This window comes from Hypomesus transpacificus, chromosome 13 (genome assembly GCF_021917145.1).
Source record: "Hypomesus transpacificus isolate Combined female chromosome 13, fHypTra1, whole genome shotgun sequence".
In the NCBI taxonomy this organism is placed as follows: domain Eukaryota; kingdom Metazoa; phylum Chordata; class Actinopteri; order Osmeriformes; family Osmeridae; genus Hypomesus; species Hypomesus transpacificus.
Genome location: NC_061072.1, coordinates 10,651,250 through 10,668,035, shown reverse-complemented (window position 1 = coordinate 10,668,035; position 16,786 = coordinate 10,651,250). Strand labels below are relative to the sequence as shown.

Sequence of the window (16,786 nt, the reverse complement as noted above, 5' to 3'; positions counted from 1 at the left end):
AGACAACAACGTATTGTACATAGAGATAATGAAGAGATGATCAGAGTTAGATAAGGAGATATTTCAGTATAGAGGAAAAACGACATGTCCCAGAATGCAACGCTCATCTGTCAAAGGCAAGCAGTAGCAAGAGCAGGGCTGGAGCTAGGGCAACCCCGCTCAACAACCAAAAATCTTGGATGCAGAGGAGCCTGTATTTCTAATGACTTTAGTATCCATGCATTTTATTTAACTGGATCTTTTGGTTTTACAAGGTATGTAGCTTGCCACTGGTCACTTCATTTTTAATGACAGCTAGCTCACTAGTAGTGCTAGCTAGAAAGCCAATGTGGCAATGTTAGCTAGGCTACCTATTGCTTTACTTAGCGAGTGACTAGTAGCTAGGCAGGATGTGTTCATGTCTATGTGATATTGCTAGCATCTTCGCAAGATGATAACATTGCATGCATGCAACAAGCATGATTGGGCCAGTTAGAAGACAGAAAACCATCCCTGAAGGGCTGTGTTGACTTCACTGCACTGGGCTTGGCACTTGCAAGGCTGATGTAGCTTAGTCTTTAGGTGAGATGGCTGGAGGACAGCAAAGCTTATTACACTGGTGAGCAGCAGGGGACGATCACTTAACTGCGGCTTTATAGTGTTGTTATGGAGACTGCTCTCTCAATGCAACCCTCCTCTCTTTCTCTGCTCTGCCACCCGAATCAGATTAATGACATTTTTATACTTCTTAAAATAAAACTACCAGGCCTCTACTTTGAAGGGTGGAAAATTCAACTAATGGATTCAGTGCTGACTGACTTTTGTTTTGTTAAAGTGTGATTTAATTTACATTACTAGCACAATAGACTTGTAAACCTGGCATGAGCCAGAAGGAGACGGGAGGAGCCAGTTGATTTAACTGGATGCCTCTCATCCTAGTCAGGCTATGTGGCATATGCTGTCACAGCATGCCAGTCAAAGCTAATGATTATTCACTGACATGGCCTGGGGACGTTCTTTAATTTCTGTCATTATATCTTTTGTGAGCAACTGTGTCTCTGCCCTATTGTTAACATAGGGGGCAGTGCTGTTGACCAAATGCCTGCTTAGTAGGGCTGAGGGAAAAAATGGTTTTATAACAATGAGTTTACTAAAATGCAAGAAAAACTATACATTTCAAGGTTTCAATGCAGTGGGATTTTTTTCTTCAACACTTAACTACCTATTGCAGTCAAATAGAAACAAGTAACACTAAACAGCAAACTGGAATAAAATGTAAGCATATATTGAATCGAAATTAGATTAAAAATGGATTTAAAAAAAATTAAATACATTTTTAATCGAATCGTGACCCCAGATTCGATTTGCATCGAATCGAGAGGTACCACAAGATTCCCGCACCTACTCCTTCCACATTACGGTGAAGGCCCAGCTGTTCTAACTAATAATTGATACTACTATTCTGGAGAACGTAAACAAGGCTGCCATTTTTATCAGTGAAACCAATACTCACTTTCATGAAATGATGCCTGGATCAAGTAACCACATATTCCTCTTCTAAGAAATGCATCCCTCTTTTTCGTTCCTACAGGGTTACTTGTTTTGCATTTCCCCTCTGCATTTCTAAGAAGAGGTTGGCCACAGAACCTGTATGGCTAATGAATTATTGAAGGTATATGTTTTTAGAGAGTGGAGATGTTACCTGAGAGCCCTTGTCCTATTTTCGAGGCACTTTTGGACACAGTCCTGTGCTGTTTTCAATCACCATGATGACGAGGATGGTGCCAATGGTGCAGGTTGATAAGATGCGTGTGTGTGCAGATGCATCTCGTGAAGGCTTCGGTTCCAAGCCAAGTTTTTGCCTTGTGGAAACCTGGGTCGCTTTTATTCTCCGCTCAGGGGTCCTTTGACAGGTGAGATGGGCAGACTGCGTGGCTGAGGGATTGTGGGCAGGGCATCTGGTTCAGGTTCAAATTAAGGTTGGCAAAGCCTGGGCGCTTCGCCAGTCAAGTCTTCAGTTCAGTTAGAGTTCCGTTCGAGATGACGACGGTGTCCTTTCCTGAAGGGACAGACTAACCACCATGGCATCATCACCAGAGATGGGGATCAAGCTGCGCCATGACGAACTGCTGTTTCTGGCGGCATGTGTGTGTAATTTCTGGTGTGTGTGTCTGTGTGTGTGTGTGTGCGTAGAAGGCGGCAGGGGGATGCGTAGCAGCTGGAGGTGGCAGTTCTCCAGGGCCATGCGTCTGCTCCTGCGCTGGTGCCGTCTGTGCCCCAGGAGAGGGGTCGGCGGTGCCTCCAAGCCTAAGAGGAAGCTCCAGGAACTGTGGAGCTACTTCAAGCTGCTCCTCAAGTCACTATATTTCAACAGCCTGTCCAACTCTGACACCCTCCTGGACTGTGTGTTTGAGCCTGTGTACTGGATAGTGGACCATGTCACTCGCTGGTTTGGTGTGGTGAGTGGACTTGATTTATTCAGATTGGAGTTGATTGTACTTTTTACCTCCAAAAATCGATTCCTTCAGCAAGCTTTAGCTAGCAAACTAGCTGTACCTTCTCTATCATGAATACACGGGACACCCCCAATTTTCTAATCTTTTCTTTCTCCTGTCTTCCTCCTCGTTTCTCTCCTCCAGGTATTTGTAACGTTGGTGATTCTCCTCACTGGCTCCGTCCTGGTCATTGTCTACCTCTTTGTGTTGCCCATCATCCTTAGCACCTACCCTCTCCAGTGGATTGTCTGGCACCTGAGTTATGGCCACTGGATCCTCACCATGGTCCTCTTCCACTATTACAAGGCCACCACTACCTCTGCAGGACACCCTCCTAAGGTGCCTTTCCTAATGCCTGCTGAAAATAAACTCCTAGGCAGGATGGATTAAAGTTTTCCTTGAAAAGCCTAAGCCCAGCTATCTTACCTTCAGGATTGTTCTTCTGTAGCTCCAGTGCCCTTCATTGATAATGAACTGTTTTGAAAACCTTTTCACACATCAAAGGACCATTTTGGACCATTTTGATTGTATTTGTACAAATAAATACCAATGAGACAGGGGACTGTGTGTATGAGATTAACACCTTGTTTTGTTGTGTTGCCTCTTAGGAGAAGACTGACATCCCATCAGTGTCTATCTGTAAGAAATGCATCGTTCCCAAGCCAGCTAGGACCCACCACTGTAGCATCTGCAACACGTAAGGACCAAACTCTGATCATACTCAATTCTAATGGGCAAAACGTAATGTGTAAACATGTCAATTTGTTAGTAGTTTAGTGGGTGGTAAAATGCTGATGTTTATTCTTCTATTGTACAGGTGTGTTCTGAAGATGGACCACCACTGCCGTATCCTTATACTGTAAAGATCACAGATTCATCACTTTCATGTTACCACACTGAGATGGCTTGACCTGATGCTCTGTGTTGCCGTTGCCTTAACCATGAACCCAGCCTGGCTAAACAACTGTGTGGGGCACTTCAACCATCGCTACTTCTTCTGTTTCTGCTTGTACATGACACTAGGTTGTATGTACTGCAGCGTCAGCTGCAAAGAAATGTTCATAGAGGCTTACAATGCTGTGGAGGTGAGTGGTGATAGCTAACAGCAAAGAATGACAGGGTGTAAAAAAAAAAAAAAAAAAAAAAAAAAAAACTGTACATACATGAGAGAAACTTAACAGCTGAAGTTTCTGTATGCACAGTAAAAGAGCTCGTCCATTGTCAAAATATATTTTCGACTTCATGCCTTGTAATTGAATGCTCAACATGAACAAGGTATTTAGTTATTTGACTGTTTGATCGGGGTCTGTCTGACACTTCTCTGCAACATTCCCTGTCTGGACTATATGCAGGTTCTGTCTCCATCTGCCTCGTCTCCTGTCAGTTCCATAGAGCAACACGAGGAGTTTCATATAGGCCAGTGAAAGGCCATACATTCTGATCGAGATGTGTGAAGATCAGGAGATCGTTAAAGCAGTTCTCAGCACTGCATGTTCTTTTATGTTGATGTTTCAGTTCCAGTCAGTGTTTATCTTCAAGTGGTTAGACTGTTGGTATGCAAACAACTGAAGCCCTTGGACACACAACCAGTTCAACTGTCTCTTTCAGAAAGCCTCCAAGCTACAAATAACATCTTCTTGCCCCCTGGCTGAACTTAAACAATGAAGGGTTTACATAGAACTTTATGGTCTGAACAGAGATTGATATTGTCTGTATTATATTGTTCATATTATCGTCCAACGTTCGACTTTGCACCAACATCCTGTGCTGCTCTGCCGTTAGAGCCACAGAAGTGTGGAGGCGGAGCTAAAAGGAGAGACTGTGACTGGGATTGGTCTGCTCCTTAACCTGATTCACACACAGGTAGTGATTGGTTAGGTAGAAAAGCCGTCATAGTAGACTAGTAAACAAGTGTCAAATGGCAGCGCTTCTATAAACTTGGTCATGGGCCATAGGCAGTAGTCCAGTAGTGTACTGTAGTGCTAACTAGCTCTTGCTGGATTTTAATCACAACCCTGTTTGCTCAACCATCTGTGTTTGCACTTTGCAAGATGTGTACCTGTAGAACAGTTCTCATCATTCTCCTGTCCTCCACAGAGCTACTACCAGACCCCGCCCCCTCCTTACAGCTTCAGGGAGAGGCTTGTTCACAAGTGTGTCATCTTTGTCTGGGTGCTAACCAGGTCAGCCATTTTGTAGTGCTAAAAGGCTTCATCTTTCAAGGGATGTCTTTTTTTAATGGAAATGTAAAAATACAGTATTGTAAAATTGTCCTGGTTACATTATTAGTATGAATATTTTGTGTACCAGTATCTACATAGTGGACAGGGTGTATGGGAGAACATCATAAATTCATCATTTCCGAGATGAGAGATTGACCTGCACAGTGTCCTCCCTGCAGCTCGGTGGCAGTAGCCCTGGGGGGGCTGACCCTGTGGCATGCCATCCTCATCACCCACGGAGAGACCAGCATCGAGAGACACATCAACCGCAAAGAGGCCAAACGCCTGAAGGAGAGCGGGAAGGTGAGGTTCGCTGGGGCCTGTTTTAGGAGACTGTGGACTTCTACTGCTGTGACGTTCCCTTATCTGATTGGAGTTGATCTCACCCATCCAGACATGCTAATCTGGCAGTCAGTCTGATAACTTGGCTTAGCAGGAGAAAGCTTTGAAAATAAGCCTTGATTCAAGCACACCAGGAAATATTCTTAACCTCCTTTTCTCTACTTTAGGTGTTCAAAAATCCTTACCACCATGGCAGACTAAACAACTGGAAGGTGCTGTTAGGAGTGGAGAAGACAAGGTATGTAGTAGAAGTTTCATTTAATTGTGTTTATACAAAAGCCAGGATGTAGCTACTGTAGCTATCCCTTCCTTCTGGTTATCTTGCAGAAAGCGAAGTAAGAAGATATGTTGAAGCCAGAAACTCATTTCTTCTTTGTTGGTTTTCTTTCTCAGTCATTGGCTCACCCGGGTCCTCCTGCCATCCAGCCATCCTCCCCATGAAGATGGCATTGTATGGGATTACACTCCTATGAGGAAAGACCCCATGGCCATCTGACCCCCTACATGACCTCTCCTATCAGACTCTGTACCCACCCTTACTCTCTGGACAGCTGCTGGTCAGCCTTGGAGGCCCACACCCTCTCAGCCTCATGTTCCTCTTTCGGGCCCCAACAGGGAGGCCCGCTGTGGGGTAACCTAGGACTCTGCCCCCTGGGCACATCATGGTTTTATTCTTTGCACTCCTCTGACTATCGTCACGTCAATGTGAAACCACAGGTCCTGTCTTTTCAACTATTGTAAGTCTGTGTTGGTGGAATCTTGACCCTTTTCAGGGTTTGTTTTTTGTACTGGTTAGACCATTGACAATGTAACGTGTTTTAAAATGTACTGAGTAGACAAAATGTGTTGTTTTTGACAGAAGGGTGCCAAAGAAGAGCTTTATCTACAAGGCCTTAGTTAAACAGGATGACCCATTGGATTGACTTAACCATTAATACATAGCTTAGAGGTTTACTGACTAGAGATGATGAGTTTACAGTAGTTTTTTGGTGCTGCTGTAATCAAACAAGATCTTTGATATGTGCTTTTTGTCATCAGAGATTGGTTTCAGTTGAATATTGGCACTATTGATAAGTTTTATTGAATTAGTCTTAGACTTTTTGGAAAATTATGTACTCATTGCTAGTGTAACTTAATTTATGTCTTAACCTTAACATGTCTATGTACTGCAGCCAGCACAAAAGAAAACCTCTGAGCATCACTAGGCAATTTGTTGAATTATGGGCATACGCAGTCAAACTTGCCATAATGATGGTTAAGGTTGCCATAGTGATGGATAGTGATGGACAGCTGTGACCTGATCAAAAGGAGCTGTGCTCCGTTGTTTGACTCTGCATATGTTATCATTGCTTTTATAAACATATTTGATATCTTAAGTTTTCTTACAACTTTTTACATTTCCCATGTCATTTTTATAAAAAGAATCAACCACAATTTATACAATTACAAACAATGTTTTATTGACAGGTTAACTTAAAAGATATTTAAATATTGTCCACATATATCCTTGGCATAGGTTTTTGTGAAGTTCGGACCTTGGGACCAGTGAGACTGAAAGACAACGAACAACCCTTGACCACCTACAAACATCTTTTGTTCTTAAATTCAGAATACAAGTCTCAAGGTTTCTGTAAAAAGGGATTCCTTTGACAACTATAATCAAGGCTTTTGTTACAGGAAGTCATCCAATGAACAATTGTAAATAGTGCACCACTTTGGATGATTGGCAAGTTCGTAGTGGCATTCATTCTGCGTCATCTTAATTCTAAACATAACGTCTTCAATATGGTTAGATATTCAAATCAAGTTAAAATGAACTTAGAGCTTTTGAACCGGTTCGGACCTCAGGATATACACACTGTTCATAAATCATCTACCCAATCACACATTCAGCCATATGAGAAACACATCTGTGTAAATCAATACATTTCCTTTTCCTTTAAATCACACATTTACCTAAACAACACCCAATCCTGCCCTTTCCCCAAAGAGAGGCTGCTGTGTCAGTGCCCTGCTTGGTTCAGTGCAGCTCCTAGTCTGAGGTCGAGCTGGCCATCATGCCGCCCTGCATGTCCAGGCCAATCAGAGCTCACCGAGGTCAGACCTTCGCTTCACGGCACTCCAGACAGATATGTGACGCATAGAGCACACGTGACGCATAGAGCACACACCTCTAGTCTACATCACAGACACTCATATATACAATCTAGGCAGCACATTCCTATCTGAAGGTGCCATGAGGGCCAACTCTCCTGGACTCCAGGCTCTTGGTCAGTGGAACTCGTCTCACGTTTGTCAGGGTAGAAGCAGTCCAAAAATGAGATGTGGAGAAGCTTGTGGCGGGGGTGTGAGTTGGAGGGATTAGAGGTGGTGGTGGGGTGAGGATCCAGAGAGGGCCATGTTGCCCAGGGTCTTGAGTCTAGTTCCTGGGCCACCCAGCTTGGACACAGGCTGTCTCTCCCTCCTCACCACCTTTGGATGTGGTTGGGGTGTGTGGTGGACTGGAGGGAGAGGTCATTCACCTGCCCCCTGGACTTCCCAGTAAGAACCTATAGAAGACAGACAGTTACCTGATACCGAAAGTCTAGTGGGGTGTGAACAAGATAAACAGCAACACGTCATCCACCATTTTCACTGTGTTGATGTAGCTTATCACTATCGATAGACCCGCACCTCCTTGCCGAGCGCCGGCCTCTACTGCTAACTACTCACCACTCTCCACGGGCCTTTACGGCCTCGCTTCTGACCAGCCTCTTGTTGTCACCAAGGGGGGCTGCGAGGGCACGAAGCACCCTGGTACGGAATGGCATCACCTGGCACCAGGGGGCAAGGGGAGGAGCTATTAACGACTGTGTCATAACCTGCCGTGGGGGCGTTATTCAGGTGAACGGGTGACATCAGGAACGTTGACATCGTGACTCGGAACCAAAATGAGAGCGAGTCTTACCTCGTGTTCGGGGAAGCGGGAGACGGCATGGATACACCGCAGTGAGGCGATACGCACTTTCTGTGATAGGACAGAGACCGTCAGAAAGGCTCTTCCATCCAACACAGGCATGAAGAGTTAAGTGTGTGTGTGTGTAGCCCCTACCATGGCCGGGCTGGAGGTGAGAGCCAGCAGGCGTGAGACCAGAGCCTCCAGTTGGGTGACCAGGGCAGAGGGGGGGTCTAGCAGGACAGGCTGCAGGCAGGACAGGGTAGACAGCTGGACGCCTTGGTCAGGACACGACAGGGCCTCCAGCAGCAGGGGCAGGAGCTGGAAGCACACAAGTCAAAGAAGTGAAAACATGAAAAGAAACCAAAGCCGCTAATCAGGAACGAGGAACGTCATGCGTTCTGGATCTTTTTCTCCCCCACGTTCTACTTAGTAGTTGTGTTTGACAGCAAGTTCAACAACTCTACAACCAGACCTACTGTTCACTCTGGTCACTCACCGCAGGAAGCTCTGAGAGCTGGACCTGTCTGGGCAGGTTGTTGACGATGTGGGACAGAGCCTTCAGATAGCAAGACTTCTTCTCTGGTGGAGTGAGAGAAATGGGGCGGAGATTGAAATACACAGTATGACATACAGTTACAAATCATGTATTTCTCATTACGGATGATGGTATAGGTGGCGGATGGATAACGCCTGTTGTTGGTACCTGCTGGGGCAGAGTTAAAGCCCTGGACCAGCTTGGCAGAGTTCTCGGTGAAGAAGCGCTGGCGGTACATGATGCGCACGTCCGCGTGGCACCCGCGGTTCAGAATGTCCACGGAGTCACTCATGAGGAGAGAGAAGCCGTCGGCCGCCAAGGTCCCCAGCTCAGAGTCGCTGAGCAGGGAGAAGAGCTGAGGGCGAGACACATAGGGTCACTGGAGTGTGAGTGTGTACGCACCCTGGTTTGTGTGTAACTGCGGGTCTGTCTTAGCATGTGTTTAGGCCTACGTGTGAGTGTCCTGGGTTGCTGGTGTCTAAGCGTGTGAGCACATGTGTGTGTGTGTGAGTGTGTGTGTTTCGAGTGCGAGTACAGCGAGCCGTTACCTTGTCCGTCAGGGTGGTTGACAGAGGGTGGTATCTCAGCAGCAGAGCCTTGGCCACCTGGAGACAACACGAGCATTCATACACTGGCATGAACCCAGCCCTAGCTACAGCGGCATCGCAGCACAATGGACAGCAGGTCCTCAGAGAGACGCTCACGGGCTCAGACACAAGGTCAGTTCACAGTGATGAAAATCTCTGTTCCGCTGCCAAACGGAAAGGGATCCTAATGCCCTGGCTGGGCATTGTTCCATTTCTGGCTGTGCAGTGGCAGTCAATGATGTGTCTGTGCAAGGCCACACAGAGGGAAATGGAACAAGACATATGAGTTTGTAGTGGTGTGGGCTGGTACGGGTCCGGAGGCCCAGAGAAGACACTCACCCACAGCAACAGAGTGAGAGCCTGTGTGTGCTGAGGAGAGGAGGGGGAGTCCAGCTCTGAACACACTCTCTTCATGGTCCTCTCTATCAATGACTCCAGGGAGTCACCTGTAACACACACACACCAAGACAGACAGAGACAGAGAGACAGAGAGAAAGTGAATACAGATTCACCTCAGAAACCTCTAATTTCTTCACAGCCATGTCACAACCTTGAGACTTGTCTCAAGTCTCAAAAGTTCACGACACACGTGACAAGCCGTAAGGCCCCCACTCACAGCCTCCTGGACAGTTACCTGGAGGGGATTTGTTGACTAGGCCTGCGTAGCACTTGGCAGCAGAGGTGTAGGACAGAGGGTGATTGTTGCTACAGCTCAGCTCCTCCAGCTCAGCCAGCAGTCTGTCCATCTGGGGCACCTCCACCTGCACGCACACACACACACAACATGAAGGACTACATCTACCAGGAAACAAGTTATGAACTGCCTTTGTGTCATTCTATAGCATGTGAGGATGGAGTCGGGAGGCGTGGGGACTAGCGGACTCACACTCCTGGGCAGAGAGCAGACACAGGCCATGAGTAGACACACCATCTGGGACTGGCTCCAATACTGGCTCTGTTTCTGGAAGACAATGGCGCCATGCATCATTCAGTACCATGAACACGAACACACGGATGAAAAAAAGCCCACAGGCGTGCTCACCTTGAGGAGCTGGATGTGGTCAGGAAAGGCATTGTCAGGCAGGAAGGAGACGTCCCCATCCAGGAAGAGAGATACTGCCCTGGATGCAGTCTGACTGGCCAGTCTGTTGACATGGTCGTGAGATCAAGGGAGTCAGACAAGGAAGGAGTGATTATGAGAAAGAGAGAGACACACAAAGTGTGTACTCACGCGGGCTGTAGCCTGGCACAGGTGGTGCTAATGACAGGGACCATTGCTAAAATAATAGACTCCTCCACCAGAGGACTACGAGGACCAGCATGCCCTTCACCTGCGCACAACAGAGGAGATCATTGATGTTAGATTCTGATTGGATTCAAAACAGTTCACAGCTCAACGACTCCCTTGATTCCTCTTAGTCACTCCTTATATAAATGCATGTAACTAACTACTCTCTTTTGAGAGGAAAAGGCGAGGGCAGAGGATGAAAAGTTGAAAGGTTTACCTTGCAGGGCTGCTTGTAAGGCCAGTCCCAGCAGGCGCGGAATGATGATGTCATGGAAGACGTGACTGGTCTCCTCTGTGTCCTGCGCCTGCTCTGCTATCCTCTGCAGACTGTGACACACCGACACCACCTCCTCTGACGAGAAACAGCCAGAGCCTGGAGGCATCGTCATCGTCAACAAAAATCCTCCTCTTCGCGTGTTATACTGAGTCGCACAATATGTGGTGATGTGCCTGTGTGCGTGTGTATTTTAGATACCTGTGTGTGCGGAGCTTAAAACCTGCAGCAGGACTGGGGTGCTCTCCTGGACCACACTGGGCTGAGACGACACCGCTGCCAGCGCTGAGACACACCGCTGACGCACTGCATGCTGGGATGGCTCCTGGGACAGAGTGGAGCCATCACCTAGGGCCATGGGCTCTAAAGGCAGGACAGGGAGATTGGTTACCTCAGGTATTTATCTTGTTATATTAGCTATTGTTGAAACAGGCCTGGGGTTAATTGCAGCAAGAAGGGAAATCTATTTGAAGGCATTGTCCTTTCATACAGATTTAACCAGAAAACAGGAGAGAACCTGTAAATATCTGGTCCTTTAGATGAGGCACCATGTTGGTGATGAAGGCAGCAGGGTGGAGCTTGGCTAAGGATCCTGCACAGTCCATCACTGCTACACTGAAGGCCCACAGAGACAGACAGTGTGAGAGAAGACAGAGAGAGAGGAGAAGAATGATGTTGTCATGGTGTTTTGTCATCAGAACCTCTTACAGAACCAGAGCCCACACACACAGAGACTAGGTCTCACCTGACTGTGGCATCAGCTTCTTCCAGAACAAGCCTGGTCAGGTGAGCTACAGCCTGCTCCACATCTGCCTGCTGCAACAGACCTGGGGGACAGGACAGAGAAGAGAGGGAAGATGGGAGAGAGGGGACAATGGAGGGGAGAGGGATACGGGAGGAGAGGGGAAGGGGGGGAATAAGGAAGAGCAGAGTAAGAGGAGACATTCCCTTATTTTAGCTGAGAAACAGATGTGGAGTCTACTTAACGGCTGTGTTCGTATGAGCTGGTGTAAACGAAGGACTAGTCACCTGTGTGCTGGGCCAGTGCAGTGAGTACGCGCGTGGCCGTAACCTGGAGCCCTGCGTTGCTCTCTGTCAGCGCTGAGAACACTACACTGCAGAGAGACGCACGGAAGTCATTCAGTACACTCTCATCTAGGAGGGGAGGAGAGGGAGAGACAGACAGACAGACAGACAGACAGAGACAGGGAGAGAGACAGGGAAAGAGAAAGTGAGAGAAAGAGAGAGAGACAGGAACGGAGACAGACAGGAGGGAGCAGAAACAGGGAGGGAGAAAGGCAAAAGGGGCAGAAAAGGACATGAGACAGGTTAATGCAGTAATCAAGTCAAACAGCTACAAATCAGAAATCTCAGAGCCTTTGGGAGAACAAGCTTAGTTATAAAGAACAGAAAACAGTGCAGCATTTTTATCATTCCAAAACTATGATTTGTGATTAAAAGTGTTCTCGTGCTTGGCTGGGCAAGTTCTAACAGTGTTCATCCCCAGAGACTTCTCTGAGGTCCTGCCACATGAGTCACTGGTAGAACACATTACACAGCCAGAGGCTTCTGTAAGGGTATAAAGAGAGAAAATGAACTTGATACAAGGTAAGGGGAGCAACACCACCCACCTTCCGTGTTTAACTGGCCAATCTTGGACGGCTGGACAAAGCCCTGTACCACCTCGAGCAGGGTGCGCCTATGAGCACACTACAGATTGGAGGGGCGGGGGGGAGGTCACATGATTAGCATCAGACAAAGCCAAAATTGTCACTGACTTAACCATTTGAAACAGATGTGTTGCCCCTACCTGGGTGCGGTTGTTGTACTGCTCAATGAGGGAGGGCATGACGGCGGCGGCCACCCTGTAGCTGGCCCTGTAGGAGGCGCTAGAGGCAGCCTGCAGCAGCTTGGCACTGGGCCACACCAGCTTGAGGTCCGGCTCACTCAGGTGGTGCTCGCAATCTGCATGGAGGAGACATGAGGCGCGTGTGTGGGTGGAGGGTCCTGGTGGTCTGGCACGCAGGAAGGCTGGTTACTTTGTGTTAGCATCCATCTGCACTCAGCTGCCGCTGTAGAGGAGCCGTATAGCCCTCACTTCCTCTCGAAGTGCAAACCTCCTCTGCAGTACACAACACCTCAAAACCACATTTGGTGCAGAGCGTGTTCCCTCCCCCGGTCTCTGTGTCTGGGACAGGCAGAGACACTAGCTACCTTTGATGACCTGATCCAGAAAGACATTGAGGGAGTCTTCAGAGTCAGAGTTGAGAACGGAGCGAGACAGACAGGAAGTCAGAGCACTGAGAGCTGATAGGCCGGTGGACTCCACTCTCTCGCTGGCTGTCTGGAACACCTACGAGGTGGAGTTGGGGAAACAATTACAACCCAGCTGCATGGAGGTCAAAGGTGCTTTAACCTTACACTTCTAACGTAGACCCACAGTTCCTGGATTAGTTTACACACTGACAATTGTTGTTAGAATAAGTTAATAAGAATAAGGTAGAATAAGAATATTCTGGTTCTTCTGAAGTGTACCTCTCTGCGTAGCGAGGACCACAGCCCTGGGAGGAACTCTGCCAGATCCTTATACTCATACACAGACGCACAGGCGCTCTGCAACACAGATGCCAAACACATCACGAGCCTCATGGGCACCAGAGACAGACTGTTGGGTGGTATTCGGTGGTTGAGGCATAGGATGTTTGAGGCTGAAGCTTGTTCTCACCAGAGTCTGTAAGGAGTCCAGTTTGGCACTCTGAACATCCGAGTCCAGCTTCTCGATGATCAGGGGCAACAGAAACTGGAGATGCAAATTGTAAAAATACTAACAAATCATATCTATGCAGCTCAAACCCACAAGCACGCTGGCGCAAACAATTGCACACCCTTTTTCTTTGCCTTTGTTTAATTTCCTTACACACACACATTACAAATCAATGGCTGTATTGTTGATTCATATTCTATAGATCTCTTCAGCTGTAGCAGCTACTGCAGTCTTGGCTACAGACTTTTTTTCTTCTCCTGCCCTGCCCTTCCTCTCTCTTTTTCTACACCAGTCTCTTTGGCTCTGCTTTTCACTCATACATAGCTTGTATCCCATTTACATCTCTATAGTCTGGGCACTGTGTCCCTGTCCTGACCTCTGCAAAGCTGGGGGTCCCAGTCAGCACCGCCCTCAGGGTCAAAATCAGCTCCTCCTTGGTGATACCATGGGGGTCGTTGGGAGGCTAGACACACAGACACACACAGACACACACACACACAGACAGACACACACACACAAACCTGGATTGTTATCATGCTACAAGGCATGAAAATAAATGCCCACTTCAAACCAATATCATCATATTCAATTTAAAGACAAAGGGGAAATTCATGAAGTCACAATGAATCTGAGGCTTAGTGAACCTGAGGAGAAACAGTTTCAAGCCATTTTTTGAATTTCAGCCAAGCGGTAGTCTGTTAGTCTACCGGTCCACCGGAACACACAGACAGAGACAGACATGACGTCATTGGCTGATCTGGAGTTAGTACCCAGCAGCTGAGTAAACAGTCACTCACAGGGCTGAAGTCAATGGGGAAGTAGCAGGACGTCACTTCAAACAGCTCCTCTGTGAATTTACCTGAGAACACAGACGCATACACGTCACATTACAGCAACATCCTTAAATATAACTAACACAAATATATTGGTTCAGCCACATCACGTGTTCCAATTTGAACTCTGCTTGGCACGGTGTGTATGTGTGCATGCTCATCTGTGTTTTCACCCATATCGTAATTCCTGTGGATGATATTCCGGGCAATTTGAAAGGCTAACAGGAGGTTGCGTGGGTCCCTTTCCCCATCCATTGATTGGACAAATCCAAATACAAAGTCTGCCCCCAAACCTTTCAACTCTGTGGAATGAAAATGGGACAACAAATGTGAAGTACAGGCACCAAAAGGAAAAGATTAATGAAATATGATTTCCTTTTTCATAGCAGAATACTTGTATACCTTGTTCTCTGGATCCCATGAGGTTGATAAGCATGTTGTAGACATGAGCTCTCTCTGCCAGCATCAGAGACTGACAGAAAAAAAACATACACACACAAACATAATTTTGCTATACATTGCTACTTTACAGTTCGATTATGTTGACTAAATATGTTCAAATCATCTGCAAAATGATTACTTAGCATTACACTTTGTGGAAATTTGTTGTTGTGTTAGTTCTACCCTAAATCCTACCCACCAGGGAAATATAGGCCAGCTGTGTGAGCTTACCTGCACGTGAACGTCCTGAAACAGAGACTTCAGCATAGACACTGCAGACCCAGGAGGCAGCACTGTGCATTTGGTCTGAAAAATGAGCATATGCATGTTATGCCACACACCAACTCTCTTTTTTCATTTTTGCAATTATCTTTATGTCAAATTGCACATATAGAGCAACATTATTCCAAGGAATGAGTTAGCTGAGTTAGTGACTGACCAGTGCTTTCAGTCCCTGTAGGGCATGCGGTGTGATGACATAGTGGTCCTTCAGTCTATTCTCGTAGAAGGCTATAAGAACCTCCACTTTGAGTAGAAAATAAATGATAGTTAACATTTTCAGTTCATGGGTTCACATCATTTAATGCACAAACAGGTAATTAGATAGGTTTGCAAGACATATTTAGGTACCAAATGTATGTGCACAGAGCCTTTCCATGTGTGTGTGTGTGTGTGTGTGTGTGTGTGTGTGTGTGTGTGTGTGTGTGTGTGTGTGTGTGTGAGGGATAACCAAGAAATACAATACAACAGAGTATACAGGGTATAGGGTATAGGGTTTAGAAGCGTAGCGCATAGTACATTAGAATATAAAAGAACAGCAGACCTTCCTGCTCTGAGAGGTCTGCATAGCACTCCTGCAGGACCTGGGAGAGGAGCTGGACTGATCGTGCTCGTGTCTGGGGCTGGGAGCTGGTCAGACTTAGTCTACACAGGGAGGAATGGAGAGGATGGGCACAAGTTGTTTACAGATGCTCAGGCAGACCTTTTTATTCAATTACTCACCAAACATATCATTTAGTGATAGAAGCATAATAGAGAAGCTCTCCCACTGACATTCTGCCAGATACAGAATGCAAATACAAAAGTATGGCATAGGGACTTTTACTGAATATTTAAGAGGCAATGACAATAATATACATATTACCCCAGTGCTTCCACCAGCTGTAGTATTGTGAACTTCCCAGCTTTGATCCCTGATGGAGAAACGACATTTTCATTTTATAATCACTAAAAGTCCTAAATATGATACGGTAGAACTGTTCATCAAGTCAGACTGGATAAGGGGTCGTGGGGATGTAAGGGCCAATAGTCCATTGACAGCTCATTTCAAAAGGCTATAAAGTTAGCTAGCTAGCTAGCAAGCACACTGGCATGTAGGCTATGAAATCTACAGTCAAACATATCTAGCTGACAAAAGAAACTTCCGTAGACAGACTAATATATAAACGGTGCACATATATATGTCAAGCTTAACAGCCCGACGTTAATGTCGATGGCTTGGAAGCATGCGGTTGCATACAGGATGTAGCTTGCTAGCATGCTAGCTACATAGTTTAGCCTGCAGATGGCTATGCTGGCTAGCCTGGCAGATGTCATGCTGGGCTGAGCCTAAATGAACATCAGTCATGCGGCATGTGCGTATAACTGGCTATTGGCTCTCCAAATCTGACCCTCGAATGAAGTGGCTGGATAGATTTGCTACCTGTGGCTGTGTCTTCTGCCTTGCTGTCCTGTTGTCCCGATACAAATTCTTCTACCAAGCCCACTAACAAGGCACTGTCCGCAGCCATCATGAACAGCCTTGGTGGTGGTGGTGGTGGTGGTTCAAACTGAATTGAGCATGCGTAAAAAGTTGTGGCCGTGAGTTTCCCAGCTCTATGATATGATGCTGTTCTCAATAAGTAACATTACAATGTAACGGTTCTGTGTGACAGTCAATGTATGCTCTTTATGTTGACAATGTCAATACAACATTTAGCTTATGTCTGATTTTGATTATCATAATATGTTATTTCATTATTCATCTACATTTAATGTAATGTATGTCATCAAATGAATTAAAATATGTGCTGATATTATAGCGACATA

The 16,786-nt window shown here is 46.5% G+C and overlaps 2 protein-coding genes across 3 annotated transcripts; one reads left to right on the top strand and one right to left on the bottom strand.

The window, feature by feature from the left end:
- Nucleotides 1–114: 114 nt before the first annotated feature.
- Nucleotides 115–7,138, top strand: zdhhc16b (zinc finger DHHC-type palmitoyltransferase 16b). 2 transcript variants are annotated; one of them, XM_047031860.1, is made up of 10 exons: nucleotides 115–254; nucleotides 2,173–2,438; nucleotides 2,619–2,813; nucleotides 3,083–3,171; nucleotides 3,292–3,320; nucleotides 3,426–3,559; nucleotides 4,572–4,657; nucleotides 4,876–4,999; nucleotides 5,206–5,276; nucleotides 5,432–7,138. In XM_047031860.1, exons 2-10 carry the CDS (start codon nucleotides 2,187–2,189, stop codon nucleotides 5,532–5,534), a joined length of 1,083 nt encoding a protein of 360 aa, XP_046887816.1. In that variant the 5' UTR covers nucleotides 115–254; nucleotides 2,173–2,186; the 3' UTR covers nucleotides 5,535–7,138. The 2 variants fall into 2 exon arrangements, with proteins under 2 accessions (XP_046887816.1, XP_046887817.1); XM_047031861.1 differs by lacking the exon at nucleotides 115–254 and adding an exon at nucleotides 1,617–1,892.
- mms19 (MMS19 homolog, cytosolic iron-sulfur assembly component) lies at nucleotides 6,575–16,531 on the bottom strand. The gene is made up of 31 exons (XM_047031858.1): nucleotides 16,401–16,531; nucleotides 15,843–15,891; nucleotides 15,522–15,622; nucleotides 15,138–15,223; nucleotides 14,930–15,004; nucleotides 14,660–14,729; nucleotides 14,431–14,559; nucleotides 14,222–14,283; nucleotides 13,801–13,887; nucleotides 13,386–13,460; nucleotides 13,196–13,273; nucleotides 12,875–13,013; nucleotides 12,471–12,625; nucleotides 12,292–12,370; nucleotides 11,690–11,815; nucleotides 11,406–11,487; nucleotides 11,178–11,275; nucleotides 10,862–11,023; nucleotides 10,604–10,759; nucleotides 10,330–10,429; nucleotides 10,141–10,243; nucleotides 9,985–10,059; nucleotides 9,733–9,859; nucleotides 9,438–9,544; nucleotides 9,060–9,116; nucleotides 8,680–8,866; nucleotides 8,473–8,555; nucleotides 8,130–8,294; nucleotides 7,986–8,045; nucleotides 7,751–7,851; nucleotides 6,575–7,587 (listed from the first exon to the last, which is right to left on the bottom strand). Exons 1-31 carry the CDS (start codon nucleotides 16,489–16,491, stop codon nucleotides 7,557–7,559), a joined length of 3,096 nt encoding a protein of 1,031 aa, XP_046887814.1. The 5' UTR covers nucleotides 16,492–16,531; the 3' UTR covers nucleotides 6,575–7,556.
- Nucleotides 16,532–16,786: the final 255 nt, after the last annotated feature.

Bases quoted from the DNA above. Each gene is read 5' to 3' on its own strand.
- zdhhc16b (XM_047031860.1), top strand. From the start codon at position 2,187: ATGCGTAGCAGCTGGAGGTGGCAGTTCTCCAGGGCCATGCGTCTGCTC. The intron at 2,814-3,082 runs GTGCCTTTCCTA...GTTGCCTCTTAG, and splicing joins CTGCAGGACACCCTCCTAAG to GAGAAGACTGACATCCCATC. The intron at 3,172-3,291 runs GTAAGGACCAAA...TCTATTGTACAG, and splicing joins CACTGTAGCATCTGCAACAC to GTGTGTTCTGAAGATGGACC.
- mms19 (XM_047031858.1), bottom strand. From the start codon at position 16,491: ATGATGGCTGCGGACAGTGCCTTGTTAGTGGGCTTGGTAGAAGAATTT. The intron at 15,892-16,400 runs GTAGCAAATCTA...TTTCTCCATCAG, and splicing joins GGCAGAAGACACAGCCACAG to GGATCAAAGCTGGGAAGTTC. The intron at 11,276-11,405 runs GTGAGACCTAGT...GTGGGCCTTCAG, and splicing joins GAAGCTGATGCCACAGTCAG to TGTAGCAGTGATGGACTGTG.